The 16,852-nt window shown below is 49.8% G+C and overlaps 2 protein-coding genes across 5 annotated transcripts in view; one reads left to right on the top strand and one right to left on the bottom strand.

The window, feature by feature from the left end:
• IQSEC3 (IQ motif and Sec7 domain ArfGEF 3) overlaps window positions 1-4,992 on the top strand; it is a 97,715-nt gene extending 92,723 nt beyond the window's left edge. Inside the window, exon 14 of one of the 4 annotated variants that reach the window (XM_039708250.1) lies at window positions 1,415-4,992. In XM_039708250.1, the coding sequence (XP_039564184.1) occupies window positions 1,415-1,852 (438 nt within the window). In that variant the 3' untranslated portion in view covers window positions 1,853-4,992. The remainder of the gene's footprint in view (window positions 1-1,414) is intronic. The other 3 variants (XM_039708253.1, XM_039708251.1, XM_039708252.1) reach the window with 3 other exon arrangements.
• Window positions 4,993-16,409: 11,417 nt separating this feature from the next.
• Window positions 16,410-16,852, bottom strand: part of LOC120501614 (sodium- and chloride-dependent GABA transporter 1-like) — a 34,455-nt gene continuing 34,012 nt past the window's right edge. Inside the window, exon 15 of the mRNA XM_039708142.1 lies at window positions 16,410-16,826. Coding sequence (XP_039564076.1) covers window positions 16,722-16,826 — 105 coding nt within the window. The 3' untranslated portion in view covers window positions 16,410-16,721. The remainder of the gene's footprint in view (window positions 16,827-16,852) is intronic.

Here is a 16,852-nt window from a genome sequence, read left to right as displayed (position 1 = left end):
CCTCTGCCAGCCATTTTCCTATTCCTGTTGGGAGAAGTGTCTCCCTGTGTAGAACAGCTTCCATGTATCCTAATGTCACTGGCACTTCATGACCTAGCATCCAGTTTTTCCTGTGGGATGTTCCAACACCTGAATAAATATTGACACCATATTATGTCCTGCTGTGTGGTGAGCCTGAGCAACCTCCACGTCTGGACAGGGACAGACAGCTCATCCTTGTTCCAGCATGGTGGGGAGCTTGATCACTTCACAGCTTCTCCTTCCCAGTTGCTGGTGCAGCTGCTGACTCTGCCAGACCCTCAGGGCAGACCCACTGTCCCCCCTGTACCCCTGCCTGGCTGGAAGTGCCACGCCAACCTGGGAGCATTGTTTCCTACCCAGGGCTTGTCACCTGGTCAACATTCTGTTTTAAACCAGCAACTTAGCTCTGCTTTGGGGTCTCCATCAGCCCATGTCCTTGCCAGGAGGAACTGTAACCTCATCCATCATTTGGGAAGCATTATTTCCCTGCTGCACTTCTCCTGCTAGGGACCTCCCATCCAGGCCAGCTCGTCCTTTTCAGACTGGTCTCAGTGAGCTCCCTTATTTGATTCCATTATCAGCATCTCAATGTGGAAACCCTGATGACCTCCTGCTTCCCTTCCTGCTTTCAGCTGACCAAGTATTACTCTGCCAGCAGAGAGCATTTCCATTTCTCTGAGATTATCTAATCTGCTGCCATTTCATCATGAATTTCTTTTATCATTGTATGAGCTAGATGGGCACTTTTTGTTTCTTCTATTTTTTTTAAATCATTTCCTTTCACTGACAAACCACCAAATGGAGCAGAGGGAGCTGCCTTTTGCTAGACTATGTCAGGTTTCTGCTTTTTCCTTTGTAAACAGATTAGCCAGTCATGTGGTGTACCTTCCTACTTAGAAAGGCAGGGAGCTGGGAAAGGCTTGAGTTTCTCTGTCGCTCTCTATCTCAGATTCAGCTGCTGTCATTTTGCTGAAACATACAGCCTCGATTATCTGAAACCTTGTGGTCTGGTCCCCCTCTCCTTTTTGCTGGTGGGGACAAAGTCATGACTTCAAGGTCTGTTCATTTCCATGAGAATTCATGGATACTTCCACTCTTAGAATTGATGTGCGTTCCCTGTGCTGTTTGGATAATCAAAGCTGCACTGCATTTGGGAACGCCGGCTCTGCTGCCTTTGACGTGATGGAAAGGACAGGGACACTTAGGCTGGATGGGGACAATGGGGCTGTTGAGGGGGACTGTGCAGCCAGGGTCATACCTGTTCTGGTTTTTTGAGGGAGGGAGGGTTGAATGCATGTGAAGTCGTCTGGTGGTGGGGGTTCAGGGCAGCCAGTAGCAGCGGATGGGAAAAGTCTTGTAACATTTAATGCTTCTTTGGCTGTTTCTAAACTAGGTGTCAATTCACAACAGGCTTCAAACGTACCAGCACAACTCCGCCCTGGGGCCCGAGAGTGGAATGCAGCCCAGCATGCGTCTTAACATGCCACGGGAGCAGCTGGAGACAGCACTGGTGCCCTCGCACCCCGCCTCGGCGGGGACACTTGTACAGTGCCAGCAGATTGTCAAAGTCATTGTCTTGGACAAGCCGTGCCTGGCTCGGATGGAGCCGGCCCTCAACCAGACTCTGACACGCTACGTCACCTCCGACTCCTGCACCTCCACGCCCTGGCGCGGTGTGGGCAGTGGGCTCCCTGGGACCCCCATGAAGCTGGTCCATCAGCCTCCCCTGCCACCTCCACCCCCTCCCTACAACCACCCCCACCAGTACTGCCCCCCCAGCTCGCTGCTTCAGAGGCGCAGGTATTCCAGTGGCTCTCGCAGCCTCGTGTAGCCACACCACCAGCACCAAACAGCACAGACTTCCTCGCTTCCCTTCCCCACCATCTCCCAGGGACCCTTTCTGCCTACAGAGATCTAGTTTGTGATTTATTTTTTAGTAAAACAAGAACAAAAGGAAAAAAAAAAAAAGCCAACTGACCTAACTCTTACCCTGTCTCCCCTCAAGATGATGCTATTTGTGAGGAGCTGTCTGTAGAAACTGCCAACCTACATGCTCACACATCCTCACACCCTGCCAGCCCAGCTGGCCCCTGTGCTCGTGTTGTCCCCATGTAGCACTTTGCTGCCCTGTTCCTCAGAGGCTTGATGACCTGCTGCTTTCTAGGCACCGTGTCTTCCGTTTCCTACTCCTCACCTTCCTCTCCTGCCTTGCATTTACCTGGCCATAGGTTTGTACCCACCCAGCCTCAGAGAGAAATGGACTCACCTGTGCCATGCCTCGGGGCATTCCTGGGGGTGGAGCTCTCCCTGCCACCTGCTAAGCTGGAGTGAGAACTTGCACCACTTGCCACGCTTCCTCCTCATCGCTCTCCAAGTATTATCTCCTTGCAGCAACCGGCTCCAAATGGAGGAGTGCACGAGTGGGGGAGAGCTTGAGAGGAGGAGAGACTGTCCTGAGCTGCAGTACAAGTACATGAAGATGGCCTCACTGAACACCAAAACTTTTTCTGTTGTTATGTTGGAGCATTGTACCAGAGACCTCTGCTGAGACCACGTGTAAATACACCTGTACGGTAGCACATGTATGCGCATGCTTGCTAAGGAAACACCAAGCAGCTCTGAGGGGGCAGAAGGGAGGGCTGCAGTCCAGGCATCTTCCTGGAATGGATGTGTGCTTTTCCAAAGAGACAGCACCGAGAGGTACCCTCCCACCTCACCACACACACACACACACATACACACATAGGAGATTGTCTTGTCTAAAACAGACCCACCTCTGCTTTCCTTCTTCTGGCTGGTTTTGTGTTTCCTGCCCACCTGCATTTTTGTATTCTGAAAGCAAAGTTGAGTGTTATGTTCACCTTTTGGGGTGGGTATTCTGTTCACTTGGGCTCTTCCACCTGTGTTAGAGGGAAGGGACTTTTTGGAGACCACTCACATGAGGTCCCATCTGTATCTCTTACCTGTATCTCTTACCTGTATCTCTTACCCCTGTATTCTTACCTCCATCAGCCCTTCCTATAGGAAAGCTGCCCAGATACCAGACTCCAAGGTCTCTTCTCTCTCCCTCTCTATCCCAGCTTCAAAGTGAGAGGAGGGGCAGATCCTGAGATAGAGATGACAGCTCAGCTCTTCTGCTTTACTGGGGACATTGATGTGAAGGAAGACAGCATTAAAAATGGGCTGTGGAGGTATTTTTAGAAAAAAAAAATCTCTGTGCAGTAGGGAGGGGAAGGTATTAATTAGCTTAAAGGCTTTGGTCTCACTCACTCATTCTATCTCCCTTCGAGGTTTAAGAAGATCAACTTTAGGATTCTAAAATAGGACAGAATGCCTTTTAGGGCCTTTATTTTTATTTTATTTTATGAGGGAAAGACTGAAGTGCTCTTCCTTCCTGTGCAAGGCTAAGACATGAGCAGTGAGTGCTGCTGATGTAATGGTAGGGTAAGGAAAGGCAGGAGTTGTTGCCAGTGGTGGGGATGTGCAGAACGTCAGGACAAGGGGGACAGCAAAGACAGATGCAGAAAACTTCTTTTAACCTTGTGGGGTAAAAGCCACACAGCAATTTCCTTAGGGATTGTGCCAGTGTGCTGATCTCTGGGGCCATTGCCAGTGACAAAAGCCACAGGGCATCAGGGATGGGCTTGGCTCCCCTCAGTGCTCCCTGGATGCTTGCTGGCTGTGCTGGAATGTTCAGGGAGAGATTTCACACATCTGACCTGGGCAGAAGCCCAGCTGGAGTTAGGGAAACAGACAGGGGCTGGAGTGACAGGTCTCCTGCACTTAGCCAGCCCTCCAGGGCAGGAGCCTGCTCACTTCCAGGTCCCCCTCAGTCTGAGCATGACCCATGGACCCAGCTGTGCCAAGAGTTCTGACTAGTTTGCTCAGCTGGGCACCAGGCTGCCACTTCTGTCTGCAGTAGCAAATGTACCGACTGTGAGCCCACAAGCAGAGCCTCAGGGAAGACTGCAGAAGCAGATGACAGAAAAGATTGTAAGAAAACCCTGACTAGAAGCCCAGTCTCCCTCCAGAGCAGAGAAGCTCACTCCTAGCCAGCCCCCCAGGGCAGTTTGGATGCTCTGCATCCTGAACTGGGTGCTGGGAGAGGTCCTCACCCCTGGCCAGGGCTCAGCCCCTCACCCCCCAGCCAGCTGTGAGGCACAGCTGGCCTGGTCTGCTGCTGACTCCCTTCAGGGTGACACCCTGCTGCCTCACAGCAGCCAGAACCTCATCTGAGCTGCCCATGGCTTCCCAAGAGAGCATGTGTGGCATCTGCCATTTTCTGGTCATGCAGTGTGTGGCTGCTGTTGTTTTTGCTCACTGCTGCAGTGGAATGGGTGTCCAGGAGGCACTGGCACTGTCCCCCCTTCCCAGTAGTTATTTCACTGTCTGAGAGGAATGGCAGCACTAGTTCAGGATTGGTTGTTTTTTTTTTTTCCAGAGTGCAGTGTGCCAATGAAGCTCTGTGTGTGTGTGTTAAAATAAATAAATTAGATTTTACTTGACATTTAACACAAAGTGACAACAGCAAAAAACCTTAAGATACTTGAGGAAATAATTTTTCTAGATAAAATATTTATAACAATGCCTACGAAGTTCCTACACAAGATGTTTGCTGCTTTAATAATTGATTGGGAGAGCTACAAGGATCTAAAGAGGAAATAAAGAAACTGCTTAAGACTCCCTTCTCCATGCTGGATGAAGGGTAGAAGTGAGTGAACTGAAGTGCTGAGGTACCTGAGGCAAAGTATTCTCTCAGGGCAAGCTGGTTCTGTTTCCCTGACCTTGCAAAGGCTACTGCTGGCCTTGAGCTTTGGACAGAGAAGCAAATGTAGATAACTCTTCTGTCTTCTAGCCTGCTGGCTACCATGTGTTCTGCTGGGTTTAGCTGGAGAGGCACAAAACTGCTCTGTTCCAGCTTGTCATGGAACAGGGGGGTCAAAATTCCACTGTGGAGCCGAGCCCTTTGGACATCACTTCTAAATACGGATTTTCTGTCTTCTAGCCTGCTGGCTACCATGTGTTCTGCTGGGTTTAGCTGGAGAGGCACAAAACTGCTCTGTTCCAGCTTGTCATGGAACAGGGGGGTCAAAATTCCACTGTGGAGCCAAGCCCTTTGGACATCACTTCAAAATACAGATTTTCTTTTTTTTTTTTTGAAGGCTGGTCTTGAAGGATGACAAGCACTTTAAAAGATATCTGCACCTCATCTGATCTATTGTATTGTCTGCTCCTGCAGTCCTCCCACACAGTGTAGCCCTACAGCTGTGAGCAGACAGACTGACAGGGTGCAGGCTAGAAGGGGCATCTCAGTGACACCCTAGTGAAGGACAAAATGTGTGCCACAGCTCACCTGGAGGGACCAGCCCAAAGGAAAATCACCAGCTCTTGACAGCAGGGATTCTGATCATGAACCTAGCACAATCTTTCAGGTGGAGGAGTCAGGCAGGGAGATGCTGCAGAGATTAGCTCAACCCAAATGAACCAGTGTCTTTTTGCTGCCAAATCCATGCCCTTCTATATTAAAAAGGAGTAGGGGGGAGAGAGAAAACAGAAACCTAGTGAAAAGTGTTGTGCAGTGAGTGTTGGGTAGTCAGTGGCCAAATGAGAAGGTGGCTTTGCTGAACAGTAGGAGAGACTGAGCTGTGTTACATCAGGCTCTATCCTGATGCTTGCTCATGCTAGTGCAGGCCCAGTGAAATGAATCTGTTTGCACCAGTAGCAAAGGGATGGAAAATGTGACAGGAGAATTGAGCCTTGCAAACAATTTGGGTTTAATGCAGTGCTTTTCCGCTGCCACAGTAATTTTTAATGCCATAGTCTTGGCTGCTGGGTTAGCAACACTTTGTGCTTGCACAAGGCTTTCAAAGCATCCCACTGTTTGCATTTCCTCTCCTTCCTGTAGATGAAAGGTGAGGGTATGGTCCACAACCTGAATTTCATCAATATTCATACTGAAAGGTACCATCAGATTTGGATGCATTTGAGGGCCTCCAAGCCATAAGGGTTTGAGTTTTGTTACCTGTTTCTCAGAAGGCTCAACCTGCAACTATGTGCACATGTTTCTGAGGTTTCCAAAACCAATCTGAGCCCTAAACCAAGGGTGATGCTGCTTGGCAGAGTCTCTGCTTTGAAATGCAAGTTGCTGAGCAAACTCCCCCCGTCTCCCACTCCACCAGCTGCCTCACTGTGCTAGTGTAGGCTCCAAGGACTGCCGGCAGTGTTTTGTGAGCTAGAGCTGTCCTTGTCCTGCCCTCTCCTTCGCAGCCATGCCTGGGACAGCAGCTTTGAAGTCACCCAGCTCTTCAACACTAGTCACAACCCCATCTGAATGTGTCTTTTTAAAATCTAACAACAGAAGTGTTACCTATGCGTAGGCTTTTGAAAGCACCTGTCTATCTGTACCTGTCTCCTGCTGTAAATATCACCAACAAAAGCTTCCTTTGGGAAAAGTGGTGTGGTCACACCTAGCAAAGAGTCCAAATGGCTAATATTTTGTAACAAAAATAACAAAAATAGATCAGAGGTATTTTATCTGTTCAATCAATAGAGTTTTAGAAATTATATTGAGATAATGTCACTTGTGCTCCAATGTCTTCTTTGCCTCAGCCCCTGCCCCGGTGTCCCTGGGCTCCAGCAGTGTGTGCAGGCACACAAGCACACACCAAGGGGTGCTCCATGGAGTGCTGAGCATCCTGGGCTCCTGCTGGCCTCAGGGGCAGCCTGCTCTGGCTACTGCTGTTTTCCTGTCAAAAGCAGCAGGAGCTAGTTCAGTGCTCAGGCTCTCTGAGGATCAGATCCAGAGGAAAACAGGAAGCAATAAACTTGTTCAGGAGGTGGCAACTTAACTGTGAAATTCACCCCTACAGGGAGGTGGAGAGGAAGATGGTGAGGGGGAAGGCAGAGCCCTTCTGTGCCACAGCTCATTGCTGTCCATCTTGCTGGATGCTCTCGGCTGTGCAGGCTGCTCCTCTGGGGAGGGAGGCCCACACAGCCCTGCAGAGCACTCGCTGCTGCCTGTGAGCTGTGGGACATGTGGCCACACAGGAACCCGTGCACCAGAGAGCAGCACACACCGTGGGGCAGTGCTCACACCACACAGGACTGCACCTCAGAGAGCATGCAGGTACCTCCACAGAACGTGCTGGGCAAAACTATGGGGCACAGGCACCATGGACTGCCTGAGCAGGAGAGCTTTGCTGGCAGCAACGTCACCATTGCAGCACATCTCACCAGCTACACTGGCTCAGGCTTGGGGAACATTTGGATGGGAGACACGTAAGGAAAATTACATTTCCTGTGCGGATCAGATATAAGTGCATATTTACACAAAGCATAACCCCAAGGTTAATGAAGCTGACCTTTGAGAGAGAATCAAGCACGTGCACGCAAAGCGAGCTCTGCTCTGCAATGAGTGGGGGAAAGCAAGCTACATCTCTGCAGCTGGATCCAAGGGATGCTGGATTCAGATTGCACCTGCTAAAAAAAACCTGTCTATAGGTTGCAAATTCTTTGCTGGTTTCAAAGAATCCCTTGGATCCCCAGGCCCACCATGAAATACTTGGGAAGACATAAATCCCTCCCAGAAACAGACAGGATATTTCCCAGGGATTCAGAGGCTTCCATTTATGTTTTTGTGTGCCATGGCTATATTATAAATCAGCCCATCCCAAACAGGCATTTTCTAAGATGTTTTGAAACAGAAGATTATTAAAGTTCCTGGCTGATGTTCAGATCACACACCTGGCTGTAAAGTAAAGATGAAAGCAATAAAACCAGATTGTCTATATGTGAAATACTCCTCACTTGCTCCAATGTACAGATACTATTATTAATCAGAAGATGGCAAGTGTCTCTGAGAAGGATACTATATAGACATATATAGGTAGTGTTGGTATAGAGGGTTACAACCCAAAAAGCAAATACCACAACTGTCACAGTGCATCTGTACCCTGTTATATCTATACAGCATCCATTATGTGCAATAACTGATGCATAGTGTGGTTGGAATTGATCAAAATACACCTCTCTTTTCCACAGAGAATCTCGAGATGCAATTTTTCTCTGAAACTTTTCAGATGGATTTCTAATTAAGCACATCCCTCAAATGCCTTGCTGTAGGTGGGCTCTATCCACCCCATCAAGCAAAAAGCAGACTCACCACTGAGCTCAGCATTTCACAGCCTGCTGCCTCCTGCTTTGAAGGTGCTGCCTCGGGGGTCAGAGACCCATCCTGATGCCCACACACAGAGGGAGTCCTCCAGGAGCAGGAGGTGGCAGGAAGGTCACCACAGACCTAGAGCTGCCACTGCCTGCAGTATCAGTGTTGTGTGAAGGTCATTGTGGGTCCCTTTGCACCTCACCTGGGGTGCTCTGGGAAGATTGTGCTGAAAGGGGGTGCCTGGGGCACAGCTGATCAGAGTCAGGCTCCAGCATTCCCCACAGAGTGAGGTTTCTTGTCATCACCAGCTGCTGGGGAAGAGGTGCCCCTCTGTAAAGTCACTGCCCAGATCCTTAATTCAGCAACCTGGAGTCATGCCCATATACCTGCCTGACCTGGGAAAGGTGGCTGAAAATAAGCAGGTGCCTCAAGGATGATGATGCATGGTTAGCAGAGCTGTGGGCTTTAACCAGTTTAGGAGCTCTGTCACACTTGGTGGGTCTTGAAGCAACTTTTCTGCAGTTAACAAGTGCAACTGAAGTTAAAAGCTGGCTGAGGAGCTGTTTTCTATCTTAAACCATACAATCCATGAGCTGGGAATGTTCTTAGTAAGGCAGGATCATATTTTATACAGCACCCATACTCCAGCCTTGGGATCTTACAGTTTGGCACAGTTATCAATGAACTTCTTGAAAACAAGGATGCTGTCTTCCTAATCCTTCCTCCTCATTAAGGTAGGGTGTCCCAAACAACATCAAGTTCATTAAAAAATAACTAACTAACTAACTAACTAACTAACTAACTAACTAACTAACTAACAAGAAACAACACAAAGAACAGAAGGATCTTCTTCCACAGGAGTGTAGGACCAAGGCTGTAGCAGTAAAAGCACTTAGAGTGATACATACCCATCCTGATATTCTATGTACACCTTTCTATTCCCTCCCATTATGGAAGACTTGACTTTTCAGTACATTTTCTTTATCCTGTGGATTAATCCCAGCCAGTAAGTAAATACCTTGCAGCTGCTTGCTCTCTTCCCCTTCCACCCTTGGTGGAATAGGGATGAGATCAGAAAAAGGTAAAACTTGTGGGTTGAGATAAGAATTGTTTAATAACAACAACAAGAACAACAATAATAACAATGAAAATGAGGGAAAGATGCACATTGCAATTGTTCACCCCCTACTGACCAATGCCCAGCCTATCCCCCAGCAATGATCAGCAGCTCCCAGCCAGCTCCCCCCAGTTTATGTATGGCACATGAAGTGCTGTGGTGTGGAAAATCCCTTTGGGCAGTTCAGGTCAGCTGCCCACGCTCTCTCCCAGCTTCTTGTGCTTCTCCTCACTGGCAGAGAATGGGACTCTTAATTTAGGGTAAGCACTACTTAGCAACAACTAAAACATCAGGGTGTTATCAACATTATTCTCATGCTAAATCCAAACCACAGCACTCTATGAGGTCATATGAAGCAGGGCAGAATCATCTTCCCTTTCTAAAGGGAAAGGAAAGAATCCATCTCCTGGGATCTGACCTCAGCCTTCAATCTCAGCTCACAGCTTCTGTCATCTCTAGTGAAAAGGACAACCCATCCAGCAGCTCAGGACATGTAGCCAGGAAAGAAATGTGCAAGGGAAAAGCCAGAGCCCTATTTAAATAGCTTGTTCAAAGATAAAACCCCAGCCATCTGTCAACTTGCCCTAGAAGAGGCATGGCTATAATAATTAGCAGAGGGAAAGGCTGCAGAGATGCTAGTGAAAAAAACAGCAGTTTGCTAACATTTTATACAGGTCTGCCATGAATGCAGTGGGAAGAAGGAGAAAGAGTTAACAAATACAACAGAAGATCAGGATATTTCTCCAAAGCAGACACTGCTGGCAGAGTGGGACAGAAGCTTTCCAAGGGCTGCAGGATGCTTTGGGCTGGTGCAATTTGGCACTCAGTATCCCAAGAGCAGATGCTGCCACGGGGGATTGGCAGCAGCTGATCTCACTCAGATCCCGAGGCTCTGCCTGGCAGAGGATTCCCCACAGCTGGAGGGTCGTCCTGGGGTCTTTGGTGCTGCCAGAGATGGGGGCAGTCCCCACAGGGCTGGGTGCATGTCATCCCCAGGCAATGGCTGGGATGCTGTAAGAGAGGCTGTGCTGCCCACCTGGATAGATCCCATTTAAACAGTGCTGGCTAATGTACACCTGCTCTCCATTCCTAAAGGAAGAGCCCTTTCTTAGGGAAAAAAATCTTCTTTTCAGAGCTCAAAACATCTGGAAACCCCTGTAAATCCATCAGTGCAGCCTGGCGGTGGCACCTACAGGGTGCTTGGATGCACTGTCTGGTGCCATTGGTGGTGGGATGTCCCCTGTCCCCTGCCTCGCAGAGCCTCCTGCACACACACTCCCATTCCCACAGCCTGGAGCACTCTAGTGCCACTGAGCCTCGCCTGCCAACGCCCGAGCAGCTGCGGTGACAGGGCTGCGACAGCTGCTCTGTCACCACCTCCCCCAGGAGCACCACGCTGAAGTTCCCCTCACAGAGCTGAAAAGCCGCTTTAAAAATAAGAATCTTGGATTATAACTCCTAATCCCTTCATTTGCAGTAAGTGCAGAGAGGGAACAGAGATGTCAGCTCTCTCTCTCCCCGCTGCAGGACCAAATGCGCTTCAAAAACACATCCAAGCATTTGTGTCACAGGCTGGGCAGGCAGCGACCCGGAGCGGCTGCTTGGCCAGGACACTGCGGCACCGCCGGGAGGGCAGGGAGAGGCACACGGGGATGTTGTCCCTCTGCAACCAGGCGCGGTCACCCCCCTCCATCTCCTGCCCTCCTTCACATCCAGGAGTTATTTTTAAGGGCGTGTCAGTCAGCTCCGCCATGTGCTGGAGGGGGATGCACAGAAAAGAGTGGGGCAGGAGCACTCAGACAGGAGCAAACTGTGTCCAAAAGGCACACGGGCTCCCTGAGGATGGGCAGAGAGCAGGGCAGGGAGCCTGTGTGCTGAGACAGGGGGCACAGGTGCCACCATGTCCTGCCCTCGTCACACTGGGGCCAGCACAGGGGCTGATGTACCTCCAGGTCTGTGTAAGGGGCTCTGGAGCCACTGAGCAGACAGTGGCAGTGCTCTTTGGGTTTGGGCAAGGGATGAGCTTACATGATAGAACCTTTTATCAAAGGTATGATAGGAAAGGATGAAAAGTATGAAAGGAAAGATATGGAGCAGGTTTTTTCTGGATCTGGGTCAGCAGCGTCAGCACAAAACTAGCAGGTGCTTTTCTTTATGGGGTCAGTGCAGGGATATTTGTATTTTCCAAGAGTGTTCTCCAAGCTACACAGCCTTCAAAAGGAGAAAAACATCCAGCTGTGCCACCACGCCCTGCTCTGCCAGTGGGCCCTGGGCTTGTGGGAGATGCAGTGATCAGGCAGCAGTGCCCCCAGCAATCCACCTGCCCCTGTGTTCTGGCTATGGGACCCTCGGGGACCAGCCTGCTCCCCATATCATTACAGCAGGGATTCAGACAAGTCCCTTCCTGATGAGTTGCTTTTTTTTCATCTGGAAGCAGAAACACCTCAACTGGCCAGGATAATTCCCTCCATGACCACTCTGCACAGGGCTGCAGCTGTGGGGGTGAGGGCTGCTCGTCCCCAGGAGCTGTGCTGGGCACACGTGCCACCCCACGAGGGGCTGTGGCTGGTCCCTGGGGCCGCAGTGAGTGCTGGTGCCACTTTCCTGGCAGCACAGTGGCATCGTGCCAGGCTGTCAGGAGGCATCTCCATCAGCCTCACGGCTGTCAGGTATCAGCACGGGGAGCACTAACCTCTCCTGAGATCTCCAGACATGGACACTTCCCAGCTGACAGCATCACAGGGATGATGGACACACACTTGTCAGGAGCCCCCCACAGCCTGGGGCAGTGCTGCCTCAGCCAGGCTGCAGTGGGGAGGTGGGATGCACCCCATCCCCTGCTGTGTTTTATGGGGCCAGTGGGCACCCAGAGCTGAGCACTGCGCCTCGTGGTCTCAGCTGCTGAGGAAGGCAGGCAGTGCTTGGTGAGAGCTGGTAGCCCTCAGCACAAGCCAAACCACAGTGGATACATCCCATCAGTGATGCAGACCCCTCCCCATTTGGCCACCACCACCAAATGCAAGCAGGATCCTCCAGTCCTGAGAGAAGCCCCCTGGAAGTGGCAATGCATAAGGACAAATTGCTCATCCAGAATGGCACCAGCTTTAAGGGCACCCCTGATGCACAACACAACTCCTCTCAACACACCATTTAATGGAACTGTGGAGAGACTACAAGCTGCACGGTGGCTGCCCAGCCAAAGCCTTCCAGTGCCACACAGCACCATATCCTGCCATGGACATGGCACAAGTGTTTTATAACCAGCTGCCAGCTGTTGGAGCACGTCTGCTAGAACAGCAGCAGGAAGAGCTCCCCTCTCCCAGGGGAGAGGATCACACCTGGGTCTCCAGGGGAAGCAGCTCTTGAGCAGCAGAACAATCCTGCTTTTCCCATGGCCCATGTCACCCCCTGCTGCAGCAGAAGATGGGGGCAGTGGCATTTATTTTATATTTTGAAGGCCTCAGGAAAAAGAGGATTTCAGAGGGATTTGAACACAGGTCCCTAAATAGCTTCTTAGAATTAAGAGATTTCATAAAGGATTATTTCAAGCAGATGCCTATGGTGAGGGGGAGGTGAGGGGACAGAGAAAAGGCAGGAGTGCTGTAGGTGAGCACAGGGGAGAACAGTCCCCATCTGAACTCCAGCAGTGAGAAGAGGGGAGCAATCCACACCCTGGCTGTGTATTCTCTGTTCTGGGTGAGTCAGAAGGAATGAGGAGCAGAGGGGTGGTCAGCAGATGTGGTGCATCCTGGGAAGAGGACAAAAGCAGTTCTTACAGTCAATGAACAGATATGGCTGCTTTGACAGACACATGTGGCATTTCAGAGGTGTGGGGTGAGCTAAAGGGGCTCCATCAACACCCCTGACTTCTCACTAGATGGAAAACCTGTGTGTAGAGGTGGGAAGGCTCTTCTAGCACTAAAGATGGGATGAGTTTGAAATGCTGGAGAAGGGGATCAGTCCATCAGACAGAGCTTGACTACGGGCAAATTCCTACCTGCAAGGTTATGCACACCAGACTTCACAGATCCAAACATTCATGGTGGAAATAACATAGTGCAAAACCAGGAAAGGCCACAAAACCTTTCAGAACAGGCACAGCTCTGTGCACACTGGTGGAATGTGGGTTGAAATGTCTTTCTAGTAAAACCAGGAGATAGTATTCCTTGGCACAGCATTTTCTGGTGCAAAGAGGAAGAGAAATACCTGGAACTTCATTATACTTTGGATATTGTGATGGAAATTGGTTCTTAGGGACTGGATCCTGTGAAAAGCTGGGGTCCTCTGCGGGATCCTGAGCTCCAGCTTTCAGTAGGCAGAAGTGTTGAGCATGCACACAGTGAGAGGCTAAGCCACAGGCATGCAGGAAGGAGTTCTAAGCTGGAAGAGCACATGGAAGAAACAGGGAAGAAAGGCTGGTGATAATAGAAAGAGATAGAAATGAAGAAAGACTAGAAAGGAGAAGAGAAAGGAGAAGAGAAAGGAGGGAGAGTTGCAATTTTACACTAGTGTAACTAAGAAAGCAGGAGGAAGAAAGCTGAGGTGGGTAATTTCCACTGGACAAATGATAGCAGAGAAGGACTGAGGCAAGAGAACAAAAAGGAGCCGGGCAGGAGAGAGCAAAGGAGAATGTCACAAGCAGAAAACTGAGCACATGGTTAAAACTCATCAAATATTGTTATTATGAGCAGCCCCTGCTGCTACATCTGGAACAATGTGCCATAGGCAAGGCCACAGGTCAGAGAGATGCTAGGGCTAAAATCCCAGCAAGCAGGAATTGGGGGTTTAGAGATTTCTTCAGCAACCAGGGAAAGAATTTTGATTTCTGGACCTTTCCTTCTCTACTCCCCTGGAGGAAACAACCTTTGAACAGCTCTGTCAGTAGTCAAGCTCTTTGGCCAAGAGACAAAAATATTACCACTTACAGTGATTTGTTCTTCCTCAGACCTGAACTGTCCCAATGAATTTGGAAGAAACAAAGTCTTCCATGGTTTTATGGCCTCACTCAAAAGTTGAGTCCATTGCCCATCACTCACCTGTGCAACCCTCAGTCTGCATTTGAGGAAAGGGAGGTTATGGGACCTGGATGCACAGGCAAAAGCAGCTCTCTAGCAAGGGTAATTACTGCAAAGTTAGAGTTCAAACACATTTTTTGTGCACAGATGTCTCTCTCTAAGAACATGCATGTTTATAAAGAGTGGTTTCCTTAGTGCCCCGGTTCATAAAAATAGGTGAAATTGGAATAGAAATGTTCAGCTACAGTGGCACAGACAATTAAAGGACAAGGAAAGATGACATGTCTGTAACTGGCTGAGATTAATAGTGATGAGCTATGATTGTAGCTTTCAGTGTTTGGCTTTTGGCTTTACAAGACTAAGCCTATAAATACAGCATTTCCTCATGTCTATTTAACAGCTGCAATTTTTTTGACACAAACACCGTAACAATTACAGGTGGGACAGGGCATGATCTCAGCTCGGGGTGTTGGAGACCACAAAACATGCACTTAGAGCCCATAACTGCTGAGAATCATGCATACAAATGCAGATTGGTTACACATCTGAAGCAACATTAACCAAGATGCACCCACGAGTTGGCAGGGGACCCACTCCCAAAGGAGTCTGACTTTAGCTTTCACCAGAAAACTTCTTTCTTCTTTCTGTTACTGATCCACAGGCTGGAAGATTGGCAGCAGAGTAGGTTGGCCCCATGCTCTGGTGAGTCACAGGGACAAGTAGCACAGGGCCAACCTGCAGCATTTTGAAGCTACTGTTGGAGAGCAAAACAATTGTGCAAAGGCTCATCCCTCATCTGTCACCTGCAGGCAGTAGAACACCTGGGGGACTGCAGTGTGTCACTTCTGAGACCAGACTCTTTGGTAGGAAAGATGGGTGGGGCTTTTCTTGAATACTCTTTTATGAGTTTGTTGATTCTGATCTAAGGCTGGGAGTGTCAGCAGACCTGGCAATGCTGTGACAAGGGAGGGGAGAGACTAATCAGCACTAAGTCACAGTATGTGTGCTCACCAAACACTTTGTGTACAAGAAATCTCTGTGTGAGGTCACTGGGAGGCTGGCACAACTGAGAGCATCACTGTCACACCTACACGTGGTGCTATGATAAGCCACCTCCTTCCACAAAGCTTTACTACTGAGAAATATGCTGCTCTTTTAGGATGGCTCTGAAACACTTTGCAGCCTTCTCCAAGGTGTTACACTCCTCCAGCACCATCTACAAGAGCTCACAGCCCTCTGTGGTTCATGTGCTGGGAGCTGGGATGTGGCTGGGATGTGGCTGGGATCTGGCTGAACAGGCAGGTCCCAAGGGAAGTCAGCACTGTGGGTTTAAGGATGGTGGTTACACCCTGCCAACTGCCCCAGGAATTCTTGCCTTCTGCCACCTGAGATTTAGGAGTGGCCACTTCCTGAGAAAGGTATGAACTGAACCACCCAAGGACATGTCATTCCATCTGATTGTTTCCCATCCAGGGACACAGCCAGGGAAGGTGGTTGGCAGGAAATACCCTGTTTTATCTTGGGTGGAGATTTTCACAGTGCTGGAAAATCTCTATCACACAGCTTTGCCTCTGCATGAAGCTTGTTGTGGTCAGTGTGGGAGACTTGAACAGCCTGTAGCAAAGAGCTCTCCATTTACACTTTTTCTAGCTGTTTTTAGGGTCAGGGAGTGGCTACTGCACACAGATAGAGAGGGTAGGATGCTCCAGAAAAGAAAGGCTGACTGCTTTGCTGGGCTGTGGCTCACAGTGGATGCAGCAAACATGTCTGGAGACTGTGCAGGGAAGAAACATGGCACTGTGAGCAGCACACACTGTCCCCAAGCCCTTCTCCAGGTGTGGGGGGATGTTCTACAGCTACCAACAGGCAGGACTTTTCACTAGAATCCCTTGTTCTGCTCTAGAAGCCTTTGTGCTGCACATCCCCTCCAGTTATGTATTTGCTGGTGTTTTATGCTCCATCAATCAACAGCCATCTGGGATTTGAACCTAGTGATAGCAATCTCTCTGGGGTGAAACACAGCTGTGTGCTGGGGGATGCTCAGTGGAGTTTCACACGGAAAGGCAAGAAAAACAGAGAAGTGGATAACAATCAGTCTAAGCTCTCTAGAGACACCACCTCTCCTCAGGAGGAGGAAGACGAGGGTGCCAGCTGCTCCTCCCTGAGGGCCTGGAGCAGGATGCTGCAGGATGAAGGTTGTCACCACACAATGCCCTGGCAGCAGCTTGTTCAGGGCCTTGGTCAGCCATGCCAGGAGGAAGAGCCATGAGCAGGTTCCTCCACCAGGTCCTCTCTTGGACAAACGAAAGCCACCGCAGAGCCAGGGACAGCAAGCTGTGCCAGAGGAGCTCGAGGGACAATGTGGAGTGAGCAACTACAGGGCAGAGCGAGGAGTTTGGCTCTCCTCCTACACAGCAGCATCCAAGATCCTCCCGTTCAAGGACGTCTTCGGCTGGAGGCCATTGTTCTGAGCGTGCACCTCTGGCCTGGGCTGTGTCATCTGCTGCAAACGCTGCCCAGAAATGAAAGGAGAGACTG

The sequence above is a fragment of the Passer montanus genome, unplaced genomic scaffold, assembly GCF_014805655.1.
Source record: "Passer montanus isolate IOZ18808 unplaced genomic scaffold, ASM1480565v1 scaffold20, whole genome shotgun sequence".
NCBI lineage: Eukaryota > Metazoa > Chordata > Aves > Passeriformes > Passeridae > Passer > Passer montanus.
The sequence above is the reverse complement of the archived record's forward strand: the minus strand, read 5'-3'. Positions and strand labels throughout refer to the sequence as shown.